We start from the raw sequence: 21803 nt of genomic DNA on the forward strand, positions 1-21803 counted from the left end.
TATTTTTGATAATATTTATAGCTATGACTAATTAGAACTAAATTTTATTTTTCTATTAATTCTCAAAACCGCCCTTGTGGGAACAATCTCAACCCTTTGCTGGGTTATGTACTGACTAACGATAGTCGACGCTTAGTATTGCATGAAATGTCTTTGATGACAATGATCAAAATTGTGCTACTATCGGGGAATGCTATTATTTGAGAATTTTTAGTTGAGTAAAAAAAAATTTCCTACTTAGTTTTTGCTTTACTAACTTAATTTTTAGTTTCATTTCAATTGATTATGTTGAACACAGGAAATATGAGTGTAAATCGCTTTCAAGCAAGCCATCAAATGTATTGTGCTTACCATCTGGACGGTATCCATGATTTTAATATTGTTTATAACCCCGATCAATAGGGTTAAATGAGTGCTATTTGCATTTCACAAGCTAAAGAGAATGCAACGTTTTAGGTTACTAGCATAACATTTCATCTCCTACAGCCTAAAGGTCTATATGGAGGATCAGAGCATGAGGATCTGCATGAACATGTACAGAGCTTTGCAGAAGAGTGTAGGCCCTTGTAATGTAAGAATATGTCAAAAGTCCATCCGATTTTGATTATTTCCATTCTTATTGACATGGGAAGCAAGTAAATGTCTGGTCGAACTTAAAACCAACTCCATCACGTCATGGGGAGAAATGGTTATGACATTTAATGTAAGATTTTTTTCCTCCTTCGAAGATTATGCAACTGAGAAATGAAATTTAAGGTTTTAAGCGAAGGGAAGGCGAACCAATTCACAAAATAAGGATAAGGTTTAAGGTTCTTTTGCAAAATTGTCCGACTCATGAGTTTCCTAGTGATCTATTACTCCATACTTCTACAAGAGTCTTTATTCAATTAACAAAGGAATAACATATCAATTAGTTCAAGGAGGACTAATGACACAATCATTTGAGGTGTCCATATTTCTTCTCAATGATATGACTAAGATAAATCAAGCATTGTATACCCAGGATGACCAAGTCTCTCCATTTTACTTTCGGATGACACTAGAGAAAATTGAAAAGGAAAGAGAGAGATGGCAACGTTAAGAAGATGCTAACTCAAGTGGAATTGTTGCAAAAGTATATAAAGGAAACTTTGTGGAGTATTTAGAATTAAGGGGGTCTCGTCTTCCGGTGACTCAAACTAGGGGATGAATCAAGGTTGAAACTTCAGGCAATACAATGAGAGTTTCCATCCACGTTACCCATAACAGGGTGGAAATCAAAGATAGAACTATCAAAAGGAGAAGATCAAGTTGCCTATTGGTGAAGAAAGGAGGATTATGAAGAGAATCACACTCATTCTAGTTAAAGCCCATGATCAAGAGGAGATGAGAGTAGTTTGTGAGTCAACAATCTGTTGTCGCGCATCCTTGATAAGTTATAGGGGTCGAACAATTTGTTAAAAGGAATGAATATTGATTTCTCGTCATTAAATATTTAAGTGAACTCTCATGCATATGCAATAAGAACAATTGAGGGGCAACTGAGTTTACTTGCAGCACAGTTGGAACCGCGAGTGCCAATAAAACATGAGGGTAGACATTTCGTTGTGGTTACTCGTAGTGGAAAAACAACAATAACAAATGCGTTGGGAAATGAAGAAAATTAAGAGCATGAAGAGGACAAAAGGATAGAATAAGACAGAAACATATTTTAACTTCTCCATAAATTATGCAGCCCTTGCCCAAAATATCACCTCCGTTCCCTCAACGTCTCAAGAAATTTTCTATCGGTATTGAAGTATCTATTAGTCAACCTTCCTCTTATTGAAGCATTATTAGAAATGTCGAGTTACGCTGATTTCATGAAGGAATTGTTCACAAAGAAAAGGAGATTGGATTTTGAAATTGTTGAGCTCTCTCATAATTATAGTGTGATCATGACAAATGATCTAATCAAGAAGACATATGACCTCGATGCAATCTACAAACAATACTATCAAACATCTAGTGGGTATTTTATACTACATCTTGGTAAAGGTTGATGGATTTATTTTTCTGGATGATTTTTTCATCTTAGATTGTGAAATAGATGCCAAAACTCCTACTATTTTGGGAATACCTTTCTTGGCAACTAGAAGAGCTTTGGTGGATGTCAAAAGTGGAGAATTGAAATTTTGGGTAAATGAAGATGAAATCACCTTCAATGTGTGTAAATCTATGAAGTAACAGATTGATATTCATATCTCCACTGATGATGTCATTAATGAAGCGGTAGCTAGTGTGAGCCTCTTGATGTGCAAGAGCAAGCCACTGGAAGTCATACTTGTAAATTGTGTTGACGCTACGTTCAAGGTTATGAAGAGGTAGTGGCAACTCTATCATGTTTAGGAGGTATTCAAAAACTCTATTGAGTTAGTATATCGATTTAGAAAACTAAAAGAACCCTCCTGCAAAGCCGTCAACTGAAGAACCACCAAAATTAGAGCTAAAGAGCTTCTGATCCATCTTTAGTATGCTTTCTTAGAGGCAAATAACACCTTGTCAATGATTATTGCAGCTGATTTGCTTGATTTGCAGGTCAAATTGCTCCTTGATGTTTTGCCAAAATATATTAAAGCAGTAGGGTGGACCAATGTTGGTACAGTGGGTATCCCTCTTGGCATTTTCACTCATAAAATTTAGCTCGAGAGCGATTGCAAGCCTAGTATTGAACACCAAAAGAGATAAAACCCACCAATGAAAGAGGCGGTAAAAAAAGAGATCATCAAATGGTTAAACGTAGGTGTGATATATCCCATTACTGATAGAAAATAGGTAACTACGGTGCAATATGTACCGAAGAAATGAGGTATCATGGTCGTGCCTAATGAAAAAGAAGAGCTTACCTACGAGACCAGTGACTGGGTGGAGAGTTCGCATGGACTACCGAAATCCAATTCGTGAATGAAAACTGATCATTTCCCTATGCCCTTTATAGATCAAATATTTGATCGACTTTTCGAGAGTGGATGGTTATATTTTAGGATGGGTATTCAGGATACAACCAAATCACTATTGTCCGGGAAGATCAAGAGAAAACAACATTCACTTGCCCATATTAACCTTTTGCCTTCAAGAGAATGCTATTTGGATTATGTAATGCTCCAACTACATTTCAACGATGCATGCCATCCATTTTCGAATACATGGTAGAAGATTCAATGGAGGTGTTCATGGATGACTTCTCGGTTATGGGTGACAGCTTCAAAGTATATTTGGACTACTTAAGTAAAGCTCTCCAAAGATATGTGTAGAAAAATTCATTCCTTAACAGGGAAAATGTTACGTCGTGGTTAAAGAAGGTATAGTGCTTGGGCATAAAGTTTTGTGAAAGGTGTTGGAGGTGGACAAAGCCAAGATTGAAGTGATTGAGAAATTTACGCCCCCGATTTCTATAAGGGAGTTCATAGTTTCTTAGGGCATGTTGGTTCTACCGGAGGTTCATCAAAGACTTTTCCAAAATTGTACATCCGTTTGTGCAAACTTCTAGATAAAGAAGTGAAGTTTTACTTTAAGGATTATAGCATGAAGTTTTACTTTAAGGATGGTTGCATTAGATGTTGTTTTGGGGGCAAAAATGCAACAAACTCTTCAACCCCATATACAATGTGAGGAACATTGAACAATGCACAACATAACTATACAGTTACCAAACAATAATTGTTTACTGTGGTGTACGCATTTGAAAATTTTGGGCATACTTACTTGGTACTAAGGTGATTTTCCATTCTGATCATGCTTCCCTATGCTACCTTACGGCGAGAAACGACACAAAGTTAAGGTTGATAAGATGAGTGTTACCTATGCAAGAATTAGAATTTGAGGTCAAAGATAGAAGAGGTTGTAAAAATCAAGTGGCATACCACCTATCAATATAAAAAGGCAAGGAAAATGAAAAACCAAAAGTTGACATCAATGATTTTTTTCCATATGAAAGGGTCTTCATGATAACTCTCAGTCAACCTCCTTGGTATGCAGATTTCGCAAATTATTTAGTTTGTACGCTAAAGGTAGAGGAGATAAACTTTTACCAAAGGAAGAGGTTCTTTTTTGATGTAAAAAATATACCTTTGGGACGAACCATATTTTTTCATGAATGTGCTGACCATATCATTAGAAGGTGTGTTCCATAGAAGGAAGAGTTGGATATACTCCATGGCTATTAGGCTTCACCTAGTGGGGTGATCATCACAGTGGTGTGTGCACTGCAGCTAAAGTCCTCCAAAGTTGTTATTATTGTCCATCCCTCTACAAAGACGCTCATAAATTTGTGAAGAAATATGCCAGTGTCAAAAGAAAAGGAATGTCCAAAAGACATGAATTGCCCCTCACTCCCATTTTAGAGGTTGAACTATTTGATGTTTGGGATGTAGATTTTATAGGCCCTTTTGTAGCTCTTTTGGTAATAAGTATATTTTGGTGGTCGTGGATTATGTGTCTAATTGTGTGGAAATTGTTGTTTCGCCTAACAATGAAGGCAAAAGTGTAGTCCAGTTCCTGAAATGCTACATTTTTGCTAGATTTAGTACACCTCTAGTAATCATTAGCGATGGTAGATCCTATTTTCGTAATAGATGGTTCTTCGTTACATTGAGAAAATATGGGGTAAAACACAAGGTGGCAACTCCATATCACCCACAAACAAGTGGTTAGGTTAAAGTGTCCAACCGGGAAATTAAGAGCATCTTAGCCAAGACAATGAACGCCAAGAGAAATGATTGGTCTAGAAATCTTGACGATGCCCTCTAGGCATATCGTACTGCATAAAAGACTCTCATTAGTATGTCTCCATATCAATTAGTCTTTGGAAATTCTTGTCATCTACCAGTCAAATTGGAACACAAATCATGTGGGCATTAAAATTACTGAACGTGGATTGTGAAGAACTCCAAAGATAGAGTGGAGCAACTGAACGAGTTGGATGAATTCAAATATAACGCTTACAAAAATTCAACGTTTTACAAGCAAAAGATGAAAAGATGAATGATTCTAAAATACTCAAGAAAGAATTTAAAGTGGGAGATTAGGTGCTATTACATAGCTCTAATTTTGACTTTGTCTCGAAAAACTTAAGTACAAATAGTTAAGACCATTTAGAGTGATGCGGTGTCCATTAATGGGGCCATCAAAATGGAAGGACATGAAGAGCCTGCTTTTAAGGTGAATGGGTAGCGTTTGAAACAACACCATGGTGAACACCGAGAGATATCCCTGATTCAGGTGGTGTACTTGGAGGAGGCTTGCGGGTTGTAATGACCCCGAAAATCATATTCGTAAATTTTTCAGTTATTTGTTAATTACAATTGTTTAGTTGACGTCTGATTTTAAATGATGGCTAATGGGATAAGTCTATAATCTAGACCATATATACATTGAAATATGTTAGTAAAATTTTCACTTTTAATATATATCTAATTCAAAAAAAAAGATAAAAGAAGAGAACAGAAGATTACATGTGGTGGTCGACGTAGAAGTTGGAAAATCTACATTCATATAATAGAAAGTTGTTATGCCTTTTTCTTTTTTAAAATTATTATTATATGGTGGTATGAAGTGAATTGGATTTATCTTATTGATTGTTGCAATGTATTGTCCTGCGAATTGATGTGCACAATTTGGTAGATAGTAATTATTGCGTGATAATAAATGTTAACAGAATGTTAGTGGGACACCATTAATTACCATTAACAGTATATCGGAGTAGATAATACGTTGTAGTTTTCAATTTTGCTTACTGGTGGATGGCTCCTTTGTAGTATTCATGTTTTTAATTTTTTTAGGGTAACGCATTATTAACCAAGTTTGATATATGAAAATATGTAACTAAATATTGGGTATATTATATTATATGAAATTTATTAGGGTTGTAGCGCTTGGCGAAATTATGACTTAAGCCTAGACTTGAATTCGAGAAATATGAGAGCTGACATGTTAAACAACATCGAGTTTAAGAACTTGACCATAAACCTGGATGAACTTTTGGGTCAAAGCTAAACACATAGTAATATGGGTTTTGTTAGTCTTGAAATTTTAGTGTGATCATTTAGTTGAATAGATTGCTTTGAGTTGGAAGTTAAACGAAAGGGGAAGACTTAAGTTTCAGAGTGAATTCTTTATTGATTGAGGCAAGTGAATTTCTAAACTCTTGTTAAGCGTACAAAAATTGTGTGTTTCCTTGTGTATATGTTTGGGAGTAATGATATTTGGTGATGGGTTGACTTGTCCATGTTGAATGATTCTAATTATGGAAAAAGGGTAGTAAAAAGGTTATGTGATTAATTGTTGGTGTGTGATATTTGAGAATGATTTGAAAAACTTAGTATTTAATAGTTGATGTTGTATCAATGTTGTATTGTTGTGAATTGTGCATTAATATTAAAATGGTCATCTCCTCATTATTTGTATGAACATGTCATTTGAATTGGTTCTGACACATAGTTCTGAGAAAAGAAAGTGTTATGTGATAACAAGATGTACCATTTTGAGCGACGTATCGCCCGCCGCGATGGATACTATATTTCAAGGGAAGTATCGTGTATCATAATAAATGCTATATTTTGAGGTATGTATCGCGCGTCGCGATGGTTACTATTCTCGATCGAATCACATGCCGCGCTAGATGAGTAGACAGATATGTCCCCCATGGGTCACATACTAAGAGACAACGGATGTATATCATTAGATGAGACATGCATCACTATACTTGACATTGCATTTCATTGCATTGTAGTTCTTTATTATTAGTGTATTTGATCTTGTGTGTTGTTGATTTTGTGAGTGCCTTTTTGTGGAACTTGTGACTGAAGAATATTGAGCCTATTGTTGGAGATATGCAATTGTTAGACTGTTGTTTTTGAGGATATGAAACTATTAGAGTGTTGTTGTTCATTATATGAAATTTTTAGAATGCGGTTGTTAGGCTATGTGCTTTGTAAACTGTGAACTGTTAGGTTGGGCTTATTTTATACAAGTTATAGTTGTGGAGGTTGTAATTGATAAATATTGATCTTGTTGTTAAGAATATATGATTGTTAGAAAGTTGTTGTTGAGTAATGTGTTTGTAAATTGTGAATTGTGAGGTTGGAATCATTTTATACAGGTTGTAGTTATGGAGGTTTGTTTGGGGTGTAAGGAGTATCTGTATTTTATCCTTTTAACTCGTGTTTAGTGGTTTACTTGTTGAGTACCGTGTGGTTTGGTACTCACCCCCGCTTCTACAATTTGTTGTAGGTTACTAGCCCAGAACTTTGTGATATATTCTCTTCTTTTCCAAAAATTCTTGGAGATTTATGATGTAGTTGTTTTTCATCTCACCAGACCTTCTTACTCTTGTTTATGGTATTGTTCTACTCTAGAAACAATGTCATATTAGACTTGTATTTTCTTTGATTTAATTGTAATACTTTATAGGCTTGTACATATGACAGTCAGATTTATAGCTATTTTTGAGTTTATTATAAAAATTTCCATTTTTATCGTAATGGTTGAGTTTTAGGTTGACTTTTCTTGGTGGGATAAGATGAGTGCCATCATGTGTATTTTTGGGTCGTGACAAAATGGTATCGAGCCCTAGTTCATAAGTCTCACGTTTATACAAGCCGAGTCTTAGTAAAGTTTCAAAAATCAGTACAGAGATGTCTGTACTTATCTTCGAGATACTATAGTGACTTTTAGAAAAAATCTTCACTTCTTGAATCTCTATCAGGCATCAATTGTTTGTTCTGATTCTTATCGCTTCATCCTATTTCTCTCACATATAGTGATGACTTGTGTGTAGTTCTTTATGTGAATAGTTGGTATATTGTGTACGGATTCGATATTAGATATGGTATCAAGGTTGAAGTTATATATTTATGGAGATGATGTGTGGCCAGATTTAGAATGTTCAGTAATTCGAAGAAATTGTGTGAGATTATGGTTTAATGATGCACTTTGAAGGATAAATAAATGATTAGGTTGAACAGTGGTTAAGGGAATTCATGGGCGTATTATATTTTTTAGGCTATTCATCTAGTAGTGGGATCAATACTTGTGTGGTATATACGATATATAGAGTGATTTGCCAGTTGGAAGTGAAATGATTAAAGGGTTGGCTAGATAATGAACAATGTAACTTGAAAAATACAGTTGGTATAGTTGTTATAACATATATGGATTGCTAGCAAATTTATGAGAATGATGTTGCACCAATTGACGTTAAAATCTTTTATCGATTAAGTGTCTATCAATAGGATCATGATACAACTACTATAATGATACATATGCTAACTTAATTAGACTTATTGAGTGTGTTACTCATACTATTGACGTGATCAGCGAAGGTAAAGTTGAGAAGTGTATCCCATAAGTTCTAAATCAAGACTGGTGATCTCATCTTAAGGTCCAAAGGAATGGATATATACCAGAATGACAAGATTATGGGTGAAGAAGTCCCAAAGAGTATAATTGTGTGAAGGTAATTGAAACTTTTAGTAAAATGTGCATATAAAAGTAGGTTAGTCCTTTAATTTTGGTTCGTATAAATGGATTGAAGGTGTCATAATAATAAAAAGGTTGACTTCGTGGTGATGACTAGAGCTAACTGAGCATGATAGTAATAAGAGTTCGTGATGGATTGTGATTAGGATGCAATTATTGATAAAGAGTGTCTGTTAAATGGATTTTTCATGGTAATGACGACTTGTGAGTATCTAATGTTATGGTTTTCTACTATTTGATGAGTAACTTGGTTGCATGGAAAGTTATAAGAGGTGCTGAGACACTACTCGAATAGAGCTGAAACGAATTAGAGTCATAAATTAAAAGGATTAGTGGGATGTATTTTAGCTTTTATTAGAAGAAGAAAACAATGATTTTTACATGATTGCAAGGGACAAAGATGTACCTTCAAAACAGTGGATTATTTTGATTCAAAAACATGTGGTTCAACTTGTTTTGCCTAGATTATTGTAATAGTGTTACACGACATTAAAAGTTGTTTGATAAGATTTATTCTACACATGTTTGATTCAAGTGTGGTGATAAGTTCTTTTATGATTTTGAGTTTGATAACTGGTACAATAGATTTTCAACAAAGAATATGATAAGATCGATTGGGAAGCAATTACTTATAGGCTAAGATACTTGAATTCATAAAGACCTTAAATGTATGGGCCAATATTGATAGATAATGGAATTGTGTTACACGATTGGAATCAAAATTTAAGTTTTTTTATGGTGAATTATGTTCGTGCTAGTATGTTTTGTCAAGGTATGAATTGGTAATGTAAGAAGTGATTGATCACGTTAAATATTGAGCATTTCGAACTTTGAAGGACTTGTACATAGTTTGAGTCATAAACTTTGTTATTTTAATTATCAAAGGACCTAAGGATTAGTTTCATAGAATGTTTTGATTTAGAGGATAAGGTAAAAATATCATGGGTTGTTGGCCAAAAGATAAGATTGCTGAGCGAGTCAACAGAAGGAACAAGAATCTAGTGTATTGTAGAGTTTACGATATTTAGAATTTTTTGTCATGGGAAGAATTAAGAAAAACGAAGGAATAAGACCTCTTGTATAAACCCTTGGTTGGTAGTTGAAGGATTTATTGATATTTTCTTATGAGTTTATATATGACTGTGGATTTGAACTATTTCGGTGCAGACTTACTAGGAAGTTATCATCGACTTTTCTAAATATTACGTTTTATTTGGTGACAAGAAACTATATGTGGAAGATTCTATGTGGTTATGTAGAGTTAGATTGTTCAAATTATGATAGGTACTTAGTGATATTCAACGGTGTGGACCTACAATTTTACCTAATTAATAAGGATTTGAGGGGATTGAAACTACTTTGTCGTGGGATGATATAGACTATTAGAATGTGTTACATAATTATTTGATGGTGAGTAGATGTTATGAGCTTATAGAATACTGAATCACTGAAGTGGCCAAGAATATTTCATAAGTGTTGGAATGAGGTATATGATGGGTTTTAATATTAGTTGAAATTTGGTATCTAAAAGATTACATGGATTTGACATTGTACGTGATTCAATAACTTTATATTAATAGGGAAGTAATTATAGATTTTAAATTACTGATATAAGCCTTGGATGGAACCAATATTGTGAGAATGGAAAGAGAGGGAGCCATAGTTCGGAATTTTTGGAGGCGACGATGTGTTTGCTGAGAAGACTTTGATACTAGTGGCAGTTTGAGAGTAAGGTAAATGGCCGGTCTGGTTATGATTCATGTTGGTAATAAGAGTGTTGGCTTAAATGGAGAATTCTGAGAAATATATGAGGTTTGATAAATTGAGTATTTGTAATATTGTAAAGGGTGTCAGATTGGTTGATTATGGGTGGCTAAAAATCGAGAGATGGAGTCAGATGAATGGAATTTTATTTATATCGGCACTATGGAAGGAGTATCTTGTGTTATATAACCTTTCTTACGTATATTTTTATGTAACTTCCTTCTTCGTACCGCATATTATTTGGAGTATGATTCATTACTTATGTTATGTTCATTTCAGCAGTTACGGGATACTTCCTAGTGGTGGATCATGTGTACTGATCCTACGATTGTCCTTCTCATAGGGTGGCATCCTTGTACAAAGTTGGTCATTTCAGTTTGGTATTGTTTGGGATGGTTTAATTATACCAATAGTTCTACATGCATAACCTTGTTTGTGAGAACTTATATAAGGGCTTCTATGAAAAGTTACAATTGTCTAAGAGTGTTATTAAAGGTTTTATATTTTGAAGTATATCGCGTGTTGGGTGTGTACCTGGTCTTATTCTTCTTTAGGATAGATAAGTTTGATTCTCCCTTAGATTAGTACTTACGTCTAAACATCAGATTTTAATACTCTAAGCTCATGAAAAAGTTATGTTTTGACAAGGAAATCTTGATAAGATATATGATGGTTTGTGCATTATGAGTATGTGGTGGGTGGTTCAGGTTCACTTCTGGTTGTAGTGGGTATTGATTTAGAATGTTTTCTTTGTCAATGAGAAAAGATTCTCCATGATGATTGTGTTAAGTATAATGAACTTCTATCTAGATTGAGTTCATGGATTAGTCTATGGCTTGATAACCAACTCTTGATTTGTAGATCTATCAAGTTTTGATTTGAAACTTCACTTTGTAGTAGTTGTTCTTGATGCAATGGTCTTAAAGATGAGCTCATTTAGAAAGATAAACAACAACTGGCACATCATAACATAGACTTTTGGTAACGTCGCCTATTCTTCCATTTTCTTCCTTATGTTCAAGGACGATCATGATTTTTAGTGGTTGATAATGTAATAACCTGAAAAATTATATTTTTTGAGCAATTTGTTAATTATGATGGTTGATCTTAAATAGTTAATTTTAATTGGTGGATAATGGGCTAAGTCTATTATCTGGCCCATATATACATTGAAATATGTTAGTAAGATTTTCACTTCTAATATATATTTAATTCCAAAAAAAAAGATAAAAGAAAGTTCCTTGTGGAGGTCGACATAAAAGTTGGAAAATCTACATTCAGGTAATAGAAAGTTGTTATGCCTTTATCCTTTTAAAACTATTATTATATGGTGGTATGGAGGGAATTGGATTTATTTCTTTTTATCGTTGCAATGTGTTGTTTTGCGAATTGATAGGAACAATTTGGTAGGGTAATCATTGTTTGGTAATGAATGTTAATAGAATGTTGGTGGGCCTCCGTTAATTACCATTACCAGTGTATCAGAACAGATAATACATTGTAGTTTGGAATTTTGCTTACTGGTCGACGACTCCTTTTTAATTTTCATGTTTTTAATTTTTTTAGTGTACCACATTATAGACCAAGTTTGATATATTGAAAATTTTAATTAAATATTTGGTGTATTATATTATATTAAAGTTATTAAGTTTGTAGTGTTTGGAGAAATTATGACTTAACCCTAGACTTGAATTTGAGAAATATGAGAGTTGACATGTTAATTGATATCGAGCTTAAGAACTTGACTATAAATTTGAATGAATTTTTGGGGTAAAGCTAAACACATAGTAATATGGGTTTTGCTAGTTTTGAAATCTTATTGTGTTCATTTATTTGAATAGATTACTTTGAGTTGGAAGTTCAGCGAAAGGGGAAGGTTCAAGTTTCAGAGTGAATTCTTGATTGATTGAGGCAAGTGGGTTTTTAAAACCTTGTTAAGCGTATGGAATTTGTGTATTTCCTTGTGGTATATGTTTGGGAGTAATGAGAATTGGTGATGGGTTAACTTGTCCATGTTATATAATTCTAATTATGGAAAAGGGTAATAAAAAGGTGATTTGATTAATTGTTGGTGTGTGATGTTTGAGAATGTTTTGAATGACTTGTGTTTAATTGTAGATGTTGTATCATATTTGTATTGCTGTGAATTGTGCATCGATCTTAAAATGGTCATCTCCTCACTATTTGTATAAAAATGTCATTTGCATTGGTTCTGACACATGGTTGTGATAAGTGATATTTGAGAAGATGATGTACCATTTCGAGGGACATATCGTGCACCGTGATGGATATTATATTTCAAGGAACGTATCGAGAATCATGATGGATACAATATTTTGAGGGATGTATCATGCACCGAGATAGTTACTATTATCGAGGGTCGTATCAAACGCCGCGATTGATGCATGGACAGATATGTCCCCCATGGGTCCTGGACTGAGAGACAGCGGGTGTGAATGATTAGGTCAGACATGCATCACCATATTTGACATTGCATTGCAGTTCATTATTATTGGTGAACTTGATCTTGTGTGTTGTTGATTTTGTGAGTGTCTTTTTATGGGACTTGTGACTGAGGAATATTGAGCATGTTGTTGAAGATATGAAATTGTTAGAGTGTTGTTGTTGAGGATATAAAACTGTTAGAGTGTTGTTGATGATTATATGAAATTGTTAGAGTGTGGTTGTTGAGCTATATGTATTGTAAATTGTGAACTGTTTGGTTGGGCTTATTTTATACCACTGTTACAAAAGGCAAGCGCCTCCTCGCCTTTGCGAGAGGCGGCGAAGCGATGATTCCTCTCCATTCTCTACCGAGGCGAGGCGATATCAAAATGGCGAGGTGTGGCGATACAATGGCGACAGAAAAGGCGCCTCCTTTTTAATTAAAATAATTTGACTTAACAATATTAGTCAAAATTAGAGTTTTTTTTATACTTTTGAAATTTTCTGCTTTCTTCTTCGAGACTCTCTCTCTCTCGATTGACTCTCTTCTCGTCGTCTCCCTCGCTGTCTCTTCTCCCTCGCTCTATTCTCCAGTTCTCCATCATTGTCAGCTTCTCCATAGCGAGACTCTCTCCAGTTCTCCCTCGCTGTCGTATTCTGTTCTCCCTCGCCGGCCGCCGCCTCACGATTCTGTTCCCTCGCAACTCTCTGTTCTCCAGGTATGTAGTTTTCTCTCTTCTTCTTCTTCATTTTTTTTGTGTTCTTCTTCTTTAGTTTTTTTTTCAATTCTATTTTTTTGGTGTAAGCAGTGCTTATTGCTTTATGTGATTTTTTAAAAAAAATTATAGGCAGTCAATTAAAAAAAATCTTTCCATTTTCCTAATTATTTATTCCAATATTCCTAAACAGTGAATTAATTGAATTTAATAACCAATGGCGGATGCTAGCAAAAAGAGGGACATTGGATGGAATTATGGTCTTTAAAGTTTTAGACATTTTAGTATCTACTATTGGTTTTTGAATTGAATATTTGCTAATATGTGTTATTGCTATTAAGATTTTGGATAAAATATGCAATTAAATATTTTTATTTTTGATATTAATTGGCGCCTTTAATCAAAAAGGCAAGCGCCTCGCCGCGTGGCGAGGCAGGCCCTTGTCGCCTTTTGTCGCCTCTCGCCGTCCACAACACTGTTTTATACAAGTATAGTTGTGGAGGTTGTTATTGATGAATATTGGGCTTGTGGCTAAGAGTATATGATTGTAAAAAAATTGTTGTTGAATTATGTGTTTGTAAATTGTGAAATATTAGGTTGGGCTTATTTTATATAGGTTGTAATTGTGAAAGTTCTATTGGGGTGTAAGGAGTACCCTTATTCTATCTTTTTAACTCGTGTTTAGACGTTTAGTTGCTGAGTACCGTATGGCTTGGTACTAACCCCTTGTTTATACAATTTTTTGTAGGTTACTAGCCTTAAACTTTGTGATATATTCTCTTCTTTTCCGAGGCTTCTTGGGGATTTGTGAGGTAACTGTTTGTCATCTAAGAATACCTTCTTACTCCTATTTATGATCTTGTTCTACTCTAGAAACAATGTCATATGAGACTTGTATTTTCTTTTGATTTAGTTGTAATACTTTAAAGGATTGTACACATGACAACCAGATTTTGGGGGTATTTTTTAGTATATTATAATAAGTTCCATATTTTACTGTAATGGTCGAGTTTTAGGCTGACTTGTTTTGGTAAGATAGGACGAGTGTCACCATGTCTATTTTTGGGTCGTGACAAGGGCAATCTCCACATAGTGTCACGACGTTAAAAAAGGTGTTACTTGGGAGGTAACCCAAGTGGTAGTATTTTCAATAATCAGTGTGTTAATGTTGCAGGTGTTGAAAAATATGAGAAAGAACTTTTGGCGTATCGTTGAAGCTTTTCAGCGATCTTCACCTAGTTCGTCGTTAGAATTGAAAGAAAAAGTAAGACATAGTTCTGAAATATTAGGCGGTGTTCCATAGCTCATCGGTGTGTCGTCAAACTACGTCGCATCTTAACTCTTTGTTGAGAGGCCATTAGTTGGAACTTTAGGCCCAGAGCTCACTCATTCGGCATATCACTGAAACGGTTAGTGATTGTCCTAAGACCTCACCGTCTAAGTTTGACTACAGTGTGGAAAGTTTCATGAAATAAGAATTTGGTCGGCGATAATCCAAACCGATCCGCGACTAAACTTATTTCGTCGCTTAGCTCAACCCAATATGAGTTTAGATTTTGTAAACTCACCGAGCATATGAAGTTATTGGTGAATCGTTGAATCGATCGATCGCGATTTGTATATCATTTAAATTACCAAAATCAACTGGGAGTTTGGTATAACTTGGCAAGGGATATCACTCAGTGAGTCGCCAAATAAATTGGCGACCATAACTTACGTCGTCAAATGGGCGAGAATGAACTGCTGAAAAGTCACACGTTTAAAGATTTCAAACCTTTCCTCGTTTCTTTTTACTCTCAAACTGACACTTGCATGTTAATACCTATATTTTTGCAATCTTATAATATTCTTAGGGTTGATTTGTGCTCGGAGCTGGGTCACTTTGCCACTTACATTACAGTTTTATTTAAATCGGCAAACGAGGTTGGTTTTCCTAAACTTTGCATCTATTGTTCCATTTGCATTTGAGGACAAATGTCTTTTTATTTGTGGTGGAGTGAGGCTCACCTTTTGTGCGTTATTTGTGACTTGTGCTTTTGTGTATATATTTGGGTTTTTCTATCTTAAATTGTGTTTTATATTGTTTTTTACGGATGTTTGAGCTTTTGGATCCTTTTGTTTAAATTACAAATATTTTGACCCATCAAAAATATTTTCATCTTTCCGCCACCTCTTGCATGTACTTGAATGTGGTTGTTCTTAGGCAAATTTGAGTCTCACTTTGATCAATACCGATAACTTGAATAGTGCTTTCAATTGTACGAACATGAATGTGCGGCTACAACGAGACCAAATAAAGTTGCACAGACAATATGTAAACCCTATGCATCTCGTTGTGATTAGCCAATTATCAAATTGAGTTTCTTGCAATGAACATTTCACACTTGCAAAAGTGTGGAGTCGTTTTGACTTTAGTGTCCATGCCTTGAGTGATGACCTACTTTGAACCATGTATGATAACACCTAGAATTTGCCCCACTGGTCCGATCGACTTAGTAAAGCTATCTCTTGATATGATCTTAGGCAAATTAGAAGAGTGTGAGCTAATTTCATTTACCTTGTTTGTGGCCTACCTTGTGAGTGTGTGAACCTCTTTTGAACGCCCCTAAAGCCTTAGCTTTCTTTGGATGAAACTTGATGAAAAAATGAGCTCTCTTAACCCTCTGCCGATAATCCTCTTGACCTCTCTTAATCCTCTACTCATAATCCTCTTGATTAGTGGTTGATTGAATAGTCGACTTAGGCCAAAAGCCTAAGTTAGGGGTGTGGAGAAAAGAGAAGGCAAGTCAAAACGTGCAGGAAGAGTCTCCATTAACCCATGATGTTGAGAAAAATAGAACTCCTTTATACAAAAAAAAACAGAAAGAGAAAAAGAGAAGAAAAGAATGAAAAAGAAAGTTGCGCAATAAAGTACAAAAGAACTAGGGTTCCCCAAACAATCCATGGAAAGTGAATAGAGGGATGACTTATGAGCACATAATAAGATGATGAGAGAAGGAAAAAAGAAGTGTTATGAGCACCACATTTCATGACGATTAAAGTCACCAAGCCTAAATAAACATACCTTTGCACGCAGCCCCATTATAAACCTTGAAAATACCTTTTTGATCTCAAGTGAGCTTAAACATATGTTGATTGAAAAATATGGGCAAACATATGGGTGAAAGCATGCATAGTGTTGCATTTGATTCCGAAACATTAAAGAATTAAACCAATATAAATCATCCTTTATGTGAGGGCATTTGGTCACTTTTGTTGAGCTTAAACTTGCATTTGAAGAAAGTATCGTGAGCTTGAAAATCTTTGATAATGGTGTGTCACAGCTTGAGTCTTTGAGTGCATATTTGATTCTTACATGAGTGAGTTGAGTTTTGTTGTGTACATTCATGATCGAGTCTTGTGTAGCATTGTTTGAGACATCCTTTTTGAACTGTTGAACTTGAGTTTTTCTTGAGGACAAGCACTGTTTAAGTTGGGGGTGTTAATGAGTCCACAATTTGGACTCATTTAGGGCTATATTTTGATAGTTTAAGTGTCCTCAAATGCACATTTTATTTCAAAAACTGACATAGTACCTTGAGATTTAGGTATATACACTTGGAGACAAAGCATAGACACAATCGAACTAAAAGGAACAAAGGCAGCTGAAAAATTGAAGAAGTGAAGACCTGAGGATCGCCAAACCCATTTATCATGTCGCCAAAAGGTTCCATCCTCTCCTTTTGTTCCAGTGAGTTAAGCCCCGAAAGAAAGGATCAAATCGGCGGTGAAAAGGAGTAGGTTGTGTGTCGATGAGAAATTCCGCGAAGCAGTACTACCTCGCCCAATGATCCAAAACACGAACATGTTATAGGATAACGCAAGAAGGCGTAGAACATACGAAAGGGCCGGATCGCTGAGTTGATCGGCGATTCCGACTAACTGTGTCGAGTGTTCCTTCGTAGCTTATCTTTTTGAAAACTATATATACTTGTTAATTTTTTTAGCTTGGGGGAGAGATTTTCATAGTGTTGAACAGTAAATTTTAGAAATAGATTCAATTTTGAGTTTTTGAGAGCTATATTAGAAAAATGTAACGTGGGTGGAAATTCATGATTCTAGACTTGATTGAAGCATAAATAAATCATACCCAGTTGATGTTCAATTTGGTATTATTTTTTTGATTTTCATTATGTCTAGCTAAAACCCCAAATCTTGGGATTTGATTTTATGAATATGGGTTAAATTAGTTGTTGGGTCTCGCTAGATGATAGTTTAATCGTTGTTTAAATGTGATTTTGTTTAGTAGTTGTGTTGGAACTTAATGAAACTGTAGTTGCAAATACAATTTCACCTTTGTGTTTTCGGCTTGCGAGAGAGAGAGGTCGTAAAATTAAGACTACTAAATTGATGGCCAATGGGATTGGGTCGACATTATGTTCACCTCAAGAGAGTGAACCCTAGTCCTTATCCCACAGACTCAGCTCAAGAGAGTGAGTGGACTAAGGCGGAGGTTGTTCTTCATAAGGCAAGTGGGTGTCCGAGAGGAACCCATTTGATTTGGGGTGAGTTGTTCGAGAGAAAGCTTACCCCCTTTATAGTCTAGCCTAGTCACAAATATTAAACAAATTCACTATCAAAATCATGTACCCAATAGTTTAGTTTATCCCGTATTCCTATCATATCCCAAGAATCTCATTTCCCATTAGTCTCTCTTATGTTTTTATTATTTTTTAGCTATTAATTTTGATTACAAAACCCCCATAAATAATTAATGCTTGCGTCACCCCTTTAGCTTTATTATGTTTATTTTCGATAACATTTATAGCATTACTAATTAGAACTAAATTTTATTTTTATATTAATTCTCAAAACCACTCCTTGTGGTACTGATCACAACCCTTGCTTGGGTTATATACTGACTAACGATTGTCGATGCTCAGTATTAGATGAAACGTCTTTGATGACATTGATCATCTCCATCAATGATATTTGGTTTACTTCAAGACTGAGGAGGACCATGTTTTACACTTGAGCATTGTACTTCAGAGGAGGGAATACAAGTACGCCAAGTACTCTAAGTGTATTTTGTCTTATTTCTATGGAATTCTTGGGACACGTGGTGTGTAAGAAGGGTATTAGAGTATATCCGGATAAGATCAAGGTAGTTAGAGGTTGGACGCGACCTATTTCTCTAACATAAATTCAAAGTTTTGTAGGATTGGCAGGTTATTACCGATGATTTGTTCAGAGTTTCTCTACTATTAAACCTTCATTCACCATATTGACTCGATAGGATATAGGTTTCCAGTGGTCTGATGAGTGTAAGGAGATCTTTCAAAAGCTCAAGACTTTGTTAACTTCGGCTCTTATATTGACTCTACCAAAGGAAGGTGTGTAATTAGTAAAACAAAATAACTTTTAGCGGCAATAAATATTAACATTAATAGAGAGTGTTAAAGTATTTACCGGCATTAGTTAAGTGACATTAGAACCAATGTCTCTAAAGGATTTAGAGACATATACAAAGAGTATTGATTGCCGCTAAAAATACATATTTAGCGGTAATTATGAATTAATTGTGCTAATGATCCTTTTTGATGTAGTGAATTTACTATATACTTTAATGCTTCAGGAGTCGGGTTAGGTGGTGTATTGATGCAGAAGGGAAAGATGATTGCTTATTCTTCTAGGTAGTTGAAGACACATGAGAATAACTACCCTACTCATGATTTAGAGTTGGTAGTCTTGGTCTGTATACTTAAGTTATGCCATCAGTAGTTGTATGGGGTACATTAGGAGATCTTCATTTATCATCGGAGTCTTCAGTACATCTTCAGTCATAGGGATTTGAACATAAGGTAGCATAGGTGGCTTGAGTTGTTGAAGGACTATGATGTAACCATTCTATATCATTCGGTTAAGTCCAATGTGGTGAAAGTAATTTCATACATGTAAATCATATTTTTTGTGGAAAGAGAGGATGTTCGAACATACCAACCCTACTCCTACTCATCAAATTAAATGCTTGAGTGAAAAAAAGAAATAAAATTCAAAATTGACTCTCTTTGATTCTACTCATAAAAGTAAATTAAATAAAATTTAAATTTTACTTTCTTAACTCCTACTAATCAAATTAAATGCTTAAGAAAATACCGCAAGAACTAAAATTTGATATTTATCATTTTGACTCCTTCTCATTAAATTAAACCAAATAACATTTAGAATTTATCCTCCTGACTCCTACTCATCAAGTTAAATTAAATAAAATGTTGTAAGAAATTAAGAGAAATTACTTGTCCTCCTGGATCCTACTCATCACGAGAAAATCTATTACCATAATCTTGAAATTTTTCCTATATATGAAAAATTTATTCACTCTCCCTTTTCTTCCAATCCTCTCTGTCTTTTTTTCTAAAGAAATCAAAAATTAATTGACAGATTGTCTAGACTAGTGATGGAGTGCAACAAAGAAAAGGCTATCAAGGCTAAAGGCGTTGCTAATGAAATGATGGAAAATAATAGAAAGAGGGAATCAACAAAATCAAGTGAAAATTGGGCAGTATCTGATCATGTGCCTGGGCAGAATCTCCAGTGTCTCAACAAGGAAAATCGGCTTAGATCTATGCGGCGTAGACATCGTATCAATTACCGTGATAATCTAAGTGATGATGATGAAGAAGATTTTTCTAAGAGATTTAAGGAGGTTGGATATCCATCTCCTACTAAGGAGTCTGAGATGCAACATTTGTCTTGTGCAACAACTCCTAATGGAGAGAGAAAGAAAATAGAACATTGTTTGTCTAATATAGAGAGCTTCCAGAACACAGAGATGGAAATTGAAACTTCAAATGAAAGTGTTCATGATATAGGGCTTTGTACAGTGACCGAGTCAAAATCACTTGAATATCCAGATCCAGATTTTAGCAATTTTTACAAGGACAAGGATGAGTCCTGCTTTAAGGTTGGCCAAGTATGGGCTGTTTATGATACCTTCGATGGCATGCCTAGATTTTATGGCGTCATTAGGGATATTTTGTCTCCGGAATTCAAACTGCGCATAACATGGTTAGAGCCAGAGCCACTGAATGAAACCAAATGGCTATATGAGGGCTTTCTAACTTCTTGTGGTAGGTTCAGAATAGGAAACTTAGAACACATTGAAGATCATCTTATGTTCTCACATTTAGTATGTGTAACAAACGGAAACAACAATGATTCAATAAATATATTTCCATTGAAAGGAGAAACTTGGGCCCTCCTAAAAGATTGGGGCAGTAAAAATCTCAACTACGAATTTGTTGAGGTTTTGTCTAATTATGATGAAACTATTGGTGTACATGTTGCATACATGGATAAAACAAAAGGCTTTACTTGTCTTTTCCATAGGGTGGGAGACCCATTTCTAGTTCCAACAAAGGGTATGTTTAGATTCTCTCATCGAATTCCTTCTATGAAGATGACAGGGATGGAGAGGGATGATGTTCCTGAAGGATCCTTTGAACTAGACCCTACCTCCTTACCTATTGACCAGTTAGATGTTTCTGCTTCATCCATAAACAAAAGTGTGATAGCTAATTTCATGGAATTTGTGAATTCTGCTGAAAATTGGGTTCCACCAATACCTAATCAGGTTCTTGAACCTGAGGTTTACAAATTTGCTGCTGAGAGATCACAAGAGAAATTTCAAATTGGTCAATGTTGGGCATTATACAGCGATGAAGATGCCTTGCCCCGGTACTATGGTCTGATAAAAAAGATAGATACTCTCCCTCAGTTTGTACTACATGTGGCATGGTTTTATGCGTGTCCGCTTCCTAAAAGTACAATACAATGGCATGATAAAACAATGCCAATTGGTTGTGGATTGTTTAAGTTTTTAAACAGTAAGCTAAACAAATATATTGTAACCAACAAATTTTCACATGTAGTAGTTGCAGAACCTTTGAAGAAAGGTTTATACAAGATCTTCCCAAAAACAGGTGAAGTTTGGGCAGTATACAAAAACTGGAGTCCTCAACTGATGAAAGGTAATACTCTAGAATATTTTGAATATGAGATTGTTGAAATAGTGGATGTTTCCGATAATTATGTAGATGTGAAATTCTTAGAGTGGGTAAATGGCTTCAAGTCTGTCTACAAGGCTCGAGTGGAAGAAGAAGAGGCTGACAAAGTAGTGAAAATATGTGTATCGGAGCATCTCAGATTTTCTCATCGAATTCCTGCTTTTTGCCTGACAGAAGAGAGAGATGGAAGCTTGCGAGGCTTCTGGGAGCTTGATCCAGCAGGAATGCCTCTGTGTTTACGATGTATTAATTGAAGCATTAATATTTTCTTTTCTTTATCTTATACCAAAATAGAAGCGTTCTAGTGGATTTATCCAACTCAATTATGTCTCGGAAG

At 35.1% G+C, this 21803-nt stretch overlaps 1 protein-coding gene across 1 annotated transcript; it reads left to right on the top strand.

Annotated features, from left to right (window-relative positions):
* Positions 1 to 19857: 19857 nt before the first annotated feature.
* On the top strand, positions 19858 to 21720 carry LOC112940676 (uncharacterized). Its single transcript, XM_026028934.1, has one exon. The coding sequence runs from the start codon at positions 19858 to 19860 to the stop codon at positions 21718 to 21720; it is 1863 nt and encodes a 620-aa protein (XP_025884719.1).
* The last annotated feature ends 83 nt before the right edge of the window (positions 21721 to 21803 follow it).

This window comes from Solanum lycopersicum, chromosome 1 (genome assembly GCF_036512215.1).
Source record: "Solanum lycopersicum chromosome 1, SLM_r2.1".
NCBI lineage: Eukaryota > Viridiplantae > Streptophyta > Magnoliopsida > Solanales > Solanaceae > Solanum > Solanum lycopersicum.